The 12,025-nt window shown below is 37.1% G+C and overlaps 1 protein-coding gene across 4 annotated transcripts in view; it reads left to right on the top strand.

Annotated features, from left to right (window-relative positions):
* Window positions 1-12,025, top strand: part of Hps3 (HPS3 biogenesis of lysosomal organelles complex 2 subunit 1) — a 52,523-nt gene that overhangs the window by 23,674 nt on the left and 16,824 nt on the right. For all 4 annotated transcript variants that reach the window (XM_036189622.1, XM_036189620.1, XM_036189621.1 and 1 more), the window contains exons 7-11: window positions 6,464-6,618; window positions 7,497-7,605; window positions 9,187-9,368; window positions 10,355-10,535; window positions 11,354-11,587. In XM_036189622.1, coding sequence (XP_036045515.1) covers window positions 6,464-6,618; window positions 7,497-7,605; window positions 9,187-9,368; window positions 10,355-10,535; window positions 11,354-11,587 — 861 coding nt within the window. The remainder of the gene's footprint in view (window positions 1-6,463; window positions 6,619-7,496; window positions 7,606-9,186; window positions 9,369-10,354; window positions 10,536-11,353; window positions 11,588-12,025) is intronic.

Genomic DNA, 12,025 nt, shown 5'->3' with positions numbered 1-12,025 from the left:
TAATTTCCTTAGCTTGTTGCAAGGTTACAGAAAAATCCATTTTAACATGACATGATTTTTTTTTATGAAAATTCTGAGGCCTTCAGCACATTTCCAATCAATAGTTTATCGATCTCCTCATTGTCTTGTGCTAGAGTTCCTGGTAGACCCATATGGGATCAGATGTGAGTTTAAGGGATGATTCCTATTCCTGATTATTTCTTGCAACTGAGTAAATAACAAAGTTAATTCTGACCCATCAGGGATAAATTCTGCACTCCCAATATGTAAGACCAATCTTTCAGCATACTGAGAGTCAGTAACTATGTTGAGAGTTTCCTAAAAATCCATTAATACCATCAGAGTAGCTTATAATTTCGATTTTTGGACAGAATTATAAGGACTTTGAACCACTTAAATTTTCTCATGTGCAACCCACCTTTCCTTGTTTGTTTGTGTCTGTATAAAATATAGAGGCTCCCGATTTTGGTGTTTCCCATGCAATGTGAGACAGGATCCAGTTAGCTCTCTTTATATTTATTTCTATCTTTTTGGGATATTTGTTGTTAATCTCTCCCAAAAAATTACTGCAAGCTCTTTGCCAAAGTTCACTCTCTGCCCATAATTTGTCAATTTCATCATTAGTTACAGGTATTACAATTTCTGTTGGGTCTATTCCTGGTAATTGATTCACCAAATTTATTGACAATGACCCTTCAGATGTGAGGCTGACTGTTTCTGTGTAGAGCAGTAATAGCCTGAGCAAGTTTCAAGGCAGCTACCTACTGTGGTAGCAGCCCAAGATGGGGATCCAGAGAGAGCCTACAACCCACCAGGAGAAAAGAAGCCAACGAGACTCCAGTCACATGCAGCTTGGGCTTGAGCCAGAAGCCTGCAAGGTTACAGGCAAGCAGCTTTTTAGTGAAGTCATGCCACAAACGTTGGGTCGCCAGATGTAACATGAATTGCTAAATAGTCTTATAAATAAATAAAAAAAAAAACATAGCCGGATATTGGGGTAAAAGCTGAAAGATAAGAGAGGCAGAGCAGCAAGCCACTAGTTCTTACCCCTAGAAAATCCTCCACCGAAAGAGAGTGAGCTCCTCTCTCTGCCCTGCCTTATCACATCTTCTCTCCACCCAGCTCTATCACTTCCTGTCTGTCTGTACAGACCTCCAGGCCTCTATGGTTAACTAGTGGCTAGCTCCTCCTAATTTTCACGCAAGCTTTATTCATTAGAACACAAAGTATCACCACAGTTAATAAGTGGGTGAAGTGATTGCATGCTTACTCAGTAGCATCTAGGGTTTTAGAACTGGCGAGGCAGTGGGGAAAGGAAGCCAGAAGGTATGAACCACTCACTGCCTTCCCTCTCACACCTCCAGTGATGCTCTGCACATCACAAAAAAGTACAGAAAAATCTACAAATTTTAGTTTTCCCAGCAGCTGAAAGCAAAAAGTAAGCCAAGACAGCAACAGAAAACTACAGCACTACAGTTGAGCAGCTAAAAAAATGAACCTACTCTATTGGACACAGTCACTCTCCAGTACCTGTTGATAGTACTGTGGTACCCATATCTCAGGCTCACTAGGCAGGACCAAACAGCTAGTTCCATCACTAAGCAACAGTACCACCACCACCACCACACCAAAAAAAAAAAAGAAAAAAAGACACTCAAGGAAGCCATCAAGTAACCTGTGAAAACCAGGGCTGAATAATTTGGGAGCTACTTGTAGCAAGCATAGCATAATTGTTATGAATATTCATTCAATTATCTTGTACCTTAGAAGTGAAATAGCACATACTGTTATACAGATGATGACTATATTACAGAGAAAAGAAATTCAAGGTCAAATGATCATCAAAAAATTGCCTACATTCAGTTGTATTCAAAGATTTTCTAATATTAAGGATATTCTCACTAAAAGCAAAAATGAAATTATTGGTGTAGCATATTAAGAAGCTTTAAAGTATAGAAAATTGTCAAGGCCTTGGAAAATGAAGAATTGTATTCTGATGATAGTAAAAGAAACCACTTTCATGCATTGCCTTCAATTACACAAATTGCACAATACTGTTTTAATGGTTCTGTGTAGTTGTTACAAATATGTTAAAAGCAAAACTGTAGAACCAGGAATGGTAGTTCACACCTGTGAACCCAGAACTTGGAAGACTGACACAGAAGGACTGATCCATGTTGGAGGTCAGCCTGGGCTGCTGCCAGAAATATACAATGGGAAAAAAAGCATCTTCAACAAATGATGCTAGTCTAGCTGGATGCTGGTATGTAGAAGAATGCAAATAGATCCATATCTATCACCTTGCACAAACTCAAGTCCAAGTGGATCAAAGACCTCAAAATAAATCCAGATACACTGACCCTAATAGAAGAGAAAGTGGGGAATAGCCTTGAACACATTGTCATGGGAAACAATTTCCTGAACAGAATATCAATAGTGCAGGCACTAACATAAACAATAAATAAATGAGACTTCATGAAACTGAAAAGACCTAGAAAGACAAATATGGCATGTACTCACAAGTAGATATTAGCTATAAATTAAAATATAATCAAGCTACAGTCCATAGACCCAGAGAGGCTATAAAGCAAGGAGGGCTCAAGGGGAGACATAAGGATCTCTCTGGGAAGGGAAAAACAAACAGATTTTGTGGCTGGACTGGGAGAGAAGTGATAGAGCTGGGCAGAATGAGGAAGTGATGTAGCTAGGTGGACAGAGGAAGTAAGATGGCAGGGTATAGAAAAGTATATAAGGTGTGAGTATACAGGAAGTAGCTTTCGTGGGCTGAGGATTTCCTAGCGGTAAGAACTTGTGAGTGGCTTGTTATATTCCTCTCAGCTTTCACCCCAATATCTGGCTCCATTTTTTTTTTTATTAATAAGACTGCTTATCAATTTGTGTTATGTCTGGTGAACCAACGCTTGTGGCACGAATTCACAAAAAAGCCTCTTGCCTAGGGCTCAGGCCCAAGCTGCAAGTGGCTGGAGGCTCCACCCCACATGGGCTGGAGTCTCTTTGGCTTCTTCTTTCCTGGTGGGTTATGGGCTCTCTATGAATCCCCATCTCGGACTGCTACCACACTATGTACCTGCCTTGAAACTCCCTCAGGCTTGACCTGTTCTATGTGGTCGGCAGACTTAGTGAGTCAATTAAGATATCTTAAAGGGATAAATTAGTTAAAAGAAAAAATTTCCCCCACATTAAAAATGTGGGAAACATTTTTATGATGAAGGGAATTTGTTCTTTGTCAGATAATATATTAGGTGTTGTGAAGATAATTAATTAGGATAATTAATGTTGATGGTATTTGTATAATGTCAATTATGGATATTATTTGTTTGATCATTTTGTTTTATCATTAAAAAGGTTGGTTAATTTGAGTGCCAAGATAAAAGTTTTAGAAAACCTTGTTAAATCAGATCATAGACATATTCAGACCCAGACAGAAGAATTTAAAGATGAACCTATCTCAGCATTGAATTATATGGTTATAGAGAAACAGCCTAAGGCTTTCAAACAGCCAACCTTAATCTATCCAGTAACTTTACAGGAAATGCCAAATACTTGATCAAGGCTGTGTATGAGTGATTGTACTGCTGTGCAAATGTTAGATTTGAGAATTTTCAAGGAAGCTACAGTCTCATATGGTATTCATTCTCCATTCATGATCAACTTGTAATAGAATTATCCCTCAATACTGGAAAAATGGATACAGCTGATTTAAAGACTGGAACCCAGTTACAATGGAAGACATGATAGAAAGAGGAGGCTCAGACTATAGAACAACAATGTAGGGTTAGAGGTATAGAAATGTTCCAAGATCAAATTCTTGGAGAAGATGGTTATGCTAATATACAAAGACAATCTTTACATGATGACCACACCCTAGTTTTATGCCACTTAGCAGCCTTGAATGCTCGGAATAGAACTGAAGAAGTAGGAAAGAAAACTGAGTCATTCACAAAGTTATAAAGGGCCCAAAAGAAACCTTCATGGATTTCTTACAAAGGCTGTCTTCAGCAGTAAATAGAATGATACCAAATTCAGAAGCAACACAGATAATAATTGAATCTCTGACTTTTGAAAATGCTAATGCACAATGCAAAAGGGTACTTAGGCCATAAAAGGCAAGATCAGCGCCCTTTAAGGAATGGATCCAAGATAAATTAATATTGAATCTTATGACCATGATGATACTTGGATAGGATACTTGGATAGGAGGTGATTTCCAGAGGTGTGAAGAAAAATAATAATTTCAGATGCTTTAACTGCAGTAAACAAGGTTACCTAAAGGAACTGTAAACAAGGTGTTTTTAGAAACAATATTTTTTCAGAAAACAATGGCAACAGAACACCATTCCCTTCTGGAATATGCAGAAGGTGTGGTAAAGGCAAACATTGGACTAATGAATGTAGATCAACAAAGCAGAAACAGGTAATCCTTTTTCTTTGCCATTGGGAAACTACCTGAGGGCCCTCTTGCAGGCCCCCATGGCAAATTCAGTTCAATCCTTTCCTGCCATCACAGTAGAAATCCCTTTTCAGAGCAATTAAATAACCAAATGACTATTGTAAAAATCCATACTGCTCAGGGTGAACAGCTACAGCAGAGAGAACAAAAAGTTCAGAAGAAACCATAAAGCGAATATTTTGGCAAACTTCTATAAATGAACAAAGACAAAAATTAAAAATATGAATAAATGACATTCTCATTGAAGGTCTTGTTGGCATAGGTGTGGACATAACAATAATTGCATCAGAATCTTGGCATCCAAATTGGCTTTTTCAGGAGGTAAATGTTCAACTGTTAGGGATCTGAACATTATCTCAAGTGAAACACAGCGCAAGATGGGTCAAATGTATAGGTCCAGGACAGAGAGGAAAATTAAAGCCATATGTGGCTAATACAGCTATGAATCTATGGGAATGTGATTTATTACAACAATGGAATACCCAGATTAACATTCCTCCAACTTCAGAAACAAACCAGAAACTGACATATGTTTCTGAGAAAAATATAAGAAAGTATTATAAAGAACAGTTACCAACCATCTAGACTGTACTAGAACAGCGCACAACAGCTGCTGATTTTTCAAAGATACCAACAGCTCTACCTTTAAAATGCTTAACAGACAAGCCTGTCTGGGTTCAGAATGGCCTTTAACAACACAGAAAATACAGGCCTTAGAACTGCTGGTACAAGAGCAGTTAAATGCTCAGCATATTAAAAAATCAACCAGCCCTTGGAATTCTCCTGTATTTGTTATTAAAAAGAAAAATCTGCTAAGTGGAGAATGGTAACAGACATAATAGCAATTAACAAGGTAATTCAGCCAATGGGCTCTCCACAAACTGCAATTTCTTTGCCTATTCTATTGTCTAAAGGATGGCTTTTTATAGTTAAAAATTTAAAAGACTGTTTCTTCTCAATACCCTTACAAGAAAAAGACAGAGAAAGTTTGCCTTCACCATGCCTACTTATAATAATTCTCAGCCAGTCAAGAGATATCAATGGAAGGTTCACCCACAGGAATGTTAAATAGTACAACCCGGGCCAATATTTTGTATGACAGCTGTTGGAAGTAATACGTAAACAATTTCCCAAATCTATAATTTATCATTACATGGCTGATATTTTAGTAGGTGTTTCAAATGTAGGTTATTTAGAAAGAATGTTTGAAGAAGTAAAGACAATTTTGCCTTGTTGGGGATTACAAATTACTCCTGAAAAGATACAAAGAGGAGATTCTATTAATTATTTAGGATATAAAATAGGTCTACAAAAAACTAGTTCCCAAAAGGTGCAAGTTAGGAGAAATTGATTATGGACTCTTAATGACTTTCAAAGATTATTCAGAGACATTTCCTATCTAAGGACCACTCTTGGAGTAAAAAGATGAACTGAGTAATTTGGTCAAATCCTTAGAGGGTGACAAGGACTTAAATAGTCCAAGAGAATTATCAGGTGAAGCTGAGAGAGAATTGCCTTTGGTGGAAAAGAAAGTACAGGAAAGACAAAGTTTTCAAAGACTATTCTGCAATAGTTCCCCCAGCTCTCAGACCCTTCCTTGTATTTATAATTAACAGTTCAAAAAAGATCTATAAAGTAGGTGGTGGGTGACATGTATAGATTACTATTGTAAAGAACAAGAACTGGGTGGAGAATTTTTATCAAATGAACAGACTGAATTTGTAGGTTTGTTTTTAAAGACAGGGTTTCATGTATCTCAGCTTTGCCTCTAAGTCACTTTGTACCTGACTATAACCTTGAATTTCTGATCATCCTGTATCCACCTCTTGAGTAAGGTATGAGCCACTATCCCTGGTACTATGCCATGCTGGTGATTGAACCCAGGGCTTCTTGTACTCTACTAACTGAGCTACATCTGCTGCCCTGATGTTTGAAGATGAGATTCACATACCTTCATTCCTTGGTTAAAATTGTAATTTTTTTCTTTATTAGGCTTGCCCACCTGTCACTATGGATGTGTGTGCTCTAAGAATACAGCTTTTCATAGGCTTGAAAGCCATCTGTCATTTTAAAAACCACATCATACTTCTGACAAAGGCAGACCCTGAATCCATTCCAGAGAGAAGAGAGTTACCCAAGAGACTTCTGTAAGTATTCCCCGAGCCCCACACATTTTTGCCAGTTTCTGGAATGAAGTGTAACTGGTATATTGTATATGTGTCTTACTTTTATTTTTTTAATTAAAACTCAGAATGATCAGATAGGTTTCTTTTCCAGAGAAAATAAGGAAGGTGTAATGATCTCTATAATATTGTTTGTAATTTACCATGGAACTTTTACAAGAAATGAATTATAAAATAGTTTCAGTAGCTATTGCCTGTACTGTGGATAAGAATATAAAAGATGTGCCTTCTCTGTGGAATTATGGGCATAGACAGAGCTCATAATGTTAATCCTGGCCACAAAGCTTTTTCCTGTTTCTCCTCTTTGGCATTTCAGTACTACATTTTTTATCCAAAGGTCATTTTTATGTTATAAAAGAGCTTATTATATTTTTATATTAAAGAATAATCTATTTTATATTAAAGAAAATACATCACAGAAAAAGAGATAACACTTTAAGCCAACTCACAGGCTTATGTATCTTCAACATTTTCTAGTGATCTGAACATTTTACATGTTGTTTCTGTTAAGATTTTTGTGGTCCATGGCATGCTGGACTCAAGCCACAATGAAGAGGGTCTGGACATGAGGAATTTCAAAACTGATAGGTCTGCATGCCTATTTGGGGACCTTTTCTTGGAGAATTGGAGGCAAGTTGGCTTACCAGTATATGACAGAATAGTAAATGCTATCTATATACTTGTGAAGTGATGTAAACTTTGGAAACTATGTATATAGCTAATTACCAAGAAAAAATTAAATGAAAGTGATATAATACTTGTATTATTTTTACAGTACCCGATATTTATAGATGAGGATGGTAATTTATTAATAACATGCCTTTAATTCTGATCCTTTTCAGTTCTAGAAAAGATGCCAGTGTTAGAAGCAGAATCCCTCCCATAGCCGAGGCTGGATGGAATCTGTATATTGTGAATACTATTGCACCAGTTCAGCTATACAAAGAAATGGTACTTTTTCAGACATCTGATTCTTTGTTATAGAAATTTAGAGTGAAATTGAATGTAAGAGAGTGGTTCTAGGCAGATGTTGCTCTTGTTATTGCCTAGCCTCTGTCCCTTATATTTCACTAAGGAAACCTCAAAAGAGAAAAACAAAATGGATTAAATCAATTATCCATTTCAGTTTGCTGCACCCAGGCAGCTTCCAGGCTTCATCACAACAGTCAAGCATGTATCTTTCTTCACCTTGTTTTCACAGCTTCTGGCATTTGAGAGGCCACTTACACTCACCCTCCAGGGAGGACTACTGAACTAATTTAATCCATTGACTTTGAGTCCTAGTGTGCTGGTTGTTTTTTGTCAACATACCACAGACCTAATCTGGGAAGAGGAAATCTTAATTGATTCCTTCATCAGATATCTTATAGGTCTGTCTTAATTAATCATTGAGGTAAGAGGGCCAATCTCACTGTTAATGCCACTTTCTGGCCAGGTGGTCCAGGGTGATATAAGTAAGCAGGTTGAGCAAGCCATAGGAGCAAGCCCAGAAACAGTGTTTTCCCACGGCTTCTGCTCCAGTTCCTGTTTCCACACCTTGGCTTTCCCCTCAAGATTATAAGCTTTATGCCAAAAAACCCTTTCCTCCTCCCAAGTTGTTTTTGATCAGTGTTTTATCATAGCAACAGAAGACAAACTAAAGCACCTAACAAAGAGAACCAGGAAATGGAGGTGAAAAAACAAAAATCTCAGATAATTATTTTCTGTCATACTCTTTCTTTTAAGTATAATAGGTTGTCCAGGTACAGTAACTCCAGCAGCAGCCTGGTGAGGGGCCTAGAGTGGAATTCCTGTCCTGTTTCAAAATTCACCACTCCCTACTCATCTCTGCAACTTACAACACTTTTCTTTTAAATAATGCCAAGCTTAGATAAATTGAAGGAATGAGAAATATACAAAGAAAACCTTACAGCTGACACACAGATTGTTGTCTGTCTGTACTCCTCCCAATTTGCCCTCATGTACTCCTGTACTTTTCCAACACAGTTATTTCCCTTGGTCCATTGAAAAGTAACTGCATACATCACAGCTTTTAACTTTAAATATAAGATACATATTTTATATCCCACCCAGTTTAGTCAGTGTAGTCAGCCATGGCTTGATGGCTTTCCCACCAACCCATTCTAGGATTGGGTAATATACTTAATTATTGTGTCTCCTTAGCTTACTTTAATCAGGAGGAGGAGAAGGGAAAAAATTCAGGCTGAGCAAGCCTAAGCAGTGATCCTTTCTGGTCCCTGTTTCTGTTCCCACCTCCAGTTTCCTTCCTTGGATTTTGTTAGTGAGGAACTGTGACCTGTAAGCCAAATAAACCCTTTCTTCCCCAAGTTGCCTTTGATGTTGGTGTTTTATCACAGCAATAAAAAGCAAACTAAGACAATATGCAACCATTTATTTACTTACTTTTAGTGTTTAATATACCTATATATTAATTTTAGTAGCAAAATGTAATGAAGTTCTTCAGAGTGGAGACGGGGTAGGGAACTGGTGATCTTTCTTCAGCAAAACTAGCTGTTTGTCTTCTTGTTTCAGGTAGACTACAGTAACACCTACAAGACCGTGAAAACCCAGAGCTGTATCCACTTGCTCAGTGAGGCTCATCTGCTAGTGAGAGCTGCTCTGCTGGATGGCAGTCAGCTGGAGCCTGGAGAGAAAGCAGAGCTCTTAGAAGCCTTTAAAGAAAGCTGTGGGCACCTTGGAGACTGTTATAGCAGGTTGGTGAGACTTCTTAAGCTTTGTTACAGAATTTTATATATACTTACCAGATTTTTTTTTTTTTTAATCTCTGGGAGTTGGTTCACTTTTTTTCATTTATTTTACAAGCATTTGTTGAATGCATGCTATGTGGCAGGTACTGTGGTAGGATTAGTGATACAAAATGAATATGACCTTTCAAGACACAGTGTCTTGAAAGTGTCACAGTTTGTTAGAGAAATAATAAATCCAATACCAAACTTTTGAATATGGGAGGATGGCTTTATTTATTTATTTATTTTTACTTTATTTTTGTTTTCAGGATTTGAGGGGCATATGACCAGGAAAAAAGACCTGGGATAGCTTTGGTACTTGTTTTGTGACTATTAGCTTGAGGGAGGGATGTCACTGGAACAGTCTGAGATCTTAATATTAGTGATCAGTGCTTTCTTCATGTCACAAAGAAATGCTAAGGTCAATAGAGATTTTTATTTCTGAGAACCATGTTTATAAAAGTTTTTGTAGACAGTTGTTTTACAAGCTTACTTAGCTCGTGTAATTATAAATAGACTATGCTGAACCATAAATGCCACTATTTTAGAGGCATATTAAATATTAAAATTAATGCTGGGTGGTCATGGTGCACACCTTTAATCCCAGGACTCAGGAGGCAGAAGCAGGTGAATCTCTGAGTTTGAGGCCAACTTGTTTTACAGAATGAGTTACAGGACAGCCAGGGATACACAGAGAAACCCTGTCTTGAAAAACCAAAAATGAAAAACTAAAATTCACTTAATGAATGATTGCTGTTCGACCTTTATTGTGTTCAGAAAAAAAGAAACTGCAAATTGAAGTGAAATTATAAAATCAAACTATGTGGTTACTAGTGGCCGGAGCACTGTGAGGCTTATTTCTTTGAAAGCATTATCTGTTTTATTATTAACTATGTTAAGTAGCTGGTTTAGAAATGAACATTTGAAGCCCTTTAAAATTTCTCTCTCTTTAGGCTTGACACTGAGCAATCCCACCTCGCCTTACCGTACTATAAGATGTCTGGTTTGTCTCTGGCTGAAGTTTTGGCCCGTGTGGACTGGACAGGAGAGAGTGAATCACAGAAATTTGAGAGAGGATTAATATTTTATATTAATCATTCACTTTATGAAAACCTGGATGAAGAATTAAGTGAAGTGAATATAATTTCCTATACAGTTTCTATTTTTAACTTTTCATTCCCCTTAATATTTTTTTAGTAAATAGTATTTAGAACTTAAGTTCCAAATAGTTTCTTCTTTTTTTACTAAAAAAGAAATCAATGTGCTCTTTTATCCTTTAACGATTTTAGGATTATAGCTGGGAAAAGAGTTTAGGGGTCACCTTCTCATATTTCCTCAATATTCATCATGGAGATGTTATCTAGTGGTTGAGGGACCTGCCCAATCATAATGACATCTATTCTTGAAGTGAAGGACAGAAGCAGGTCCCTGCCTTCCTTTGTAGTATGATTTTTTTTTACAACTCCATTGGACTTATTTTTCAAGTGTCCAAACTTCAAATGGGCCAATGACCTGTTAAAATATTATTAAAGTTTATTTTTGTATTTTGTATTTTAAGTTAAGCACAGTTGGAAATTGCAATACTGCCTACTTGGAGACTTCATGGGAAGTAAAATTTCTCTTGAGTTATATTATTGCGTATATTTTGAACTAAGTTGTAGTTTTTAAATTGTAGACTTTTAAGTATAATAACATTTTCTCCTATGTGATTAAAATTAGAAATGTTGGTCACAAATTGGTATATATTTTTCACTGATTTTTTTTCTTATTGCACCTCTATAGACAGATCATGCCATCTCATTTTTAGTCTCCCAAATATTCTTATGAACACTATTTCTCAATCATAACATTATATTGTTTATATACTGACTTTACACGCACACATTCCTTTTGTCCTGATTATATTGCTTCCTATTGGCTAACCTTTTATACTTTGTTCATATTTATTAAAGGAATTAGCAGCAAAAGTGGCTCAGATATTTCATGTGGCTGAGCCGAAGCAACTGCCTCATGTCCTCTGTAGTCCTTCTATGAAGAATATCAGTCCTTTAACTGCCTTGCATTATTTAAAGAATCTGGATACTTGTGAATTTTCACCAGTCTTAGTGACCTTGACCAAGGCAGCAGTGGCCTTGAAAATGGGAGACCTTGACATGTACAGAAATGAAATGAAGAGCCATTCAGAGGTATAGTAATGACTGGTGTTGAGCACAGTTTGAAAAAGGATTGGAGGTAGTCCCGAGGCATTTGGCTTTCTTCTGGCTTTGTACCTCATGGCTTCTGCTTTTCTTTTTCTTTTTTTTTCTCCCCCTGAGTTAAGGTTTCTCTGTGTAAATGCCCTGGCTGTTCTGGAACATGCTCTGCATACCAGGTTGGGCTTGAACTCAGAGAGCTGCATGCCTCTGCCTCCCGAGTGCTGGGATTAAAGATGTGTGCCACCTCCTGGCCTAGCTCATGGTTTCCGAGTAACAGATAACAGACAGTATTAGATGGGAATTAATCTAAGTGGGACTTTAGATCTGCAAATAGAACAAAAAAAATAAGATTGATAAATACCAGAAGTGGCTATTCAAAGATCTTTCATCATCTTAGTACCACATATATTCAGAATATTATGTTTGATA

Source organism: Onychomys torridus, chromosome 6 (assembly GCF_903995425.1).
Source record: "Onychomys torridus chromosome 6, mOncTor1.1, whole genome shotgun sequence".
Classification (NCBI taxonomy): domain Eukaryota; kingdom Metazoa; phylum Chordata; class Mammalia; order Rodentia; family Cricetidae; genus Onychomys; species Onychomys torridus.
This window is presented reverse-complemented; position numbering and strand designations above follow the sequence as displayed.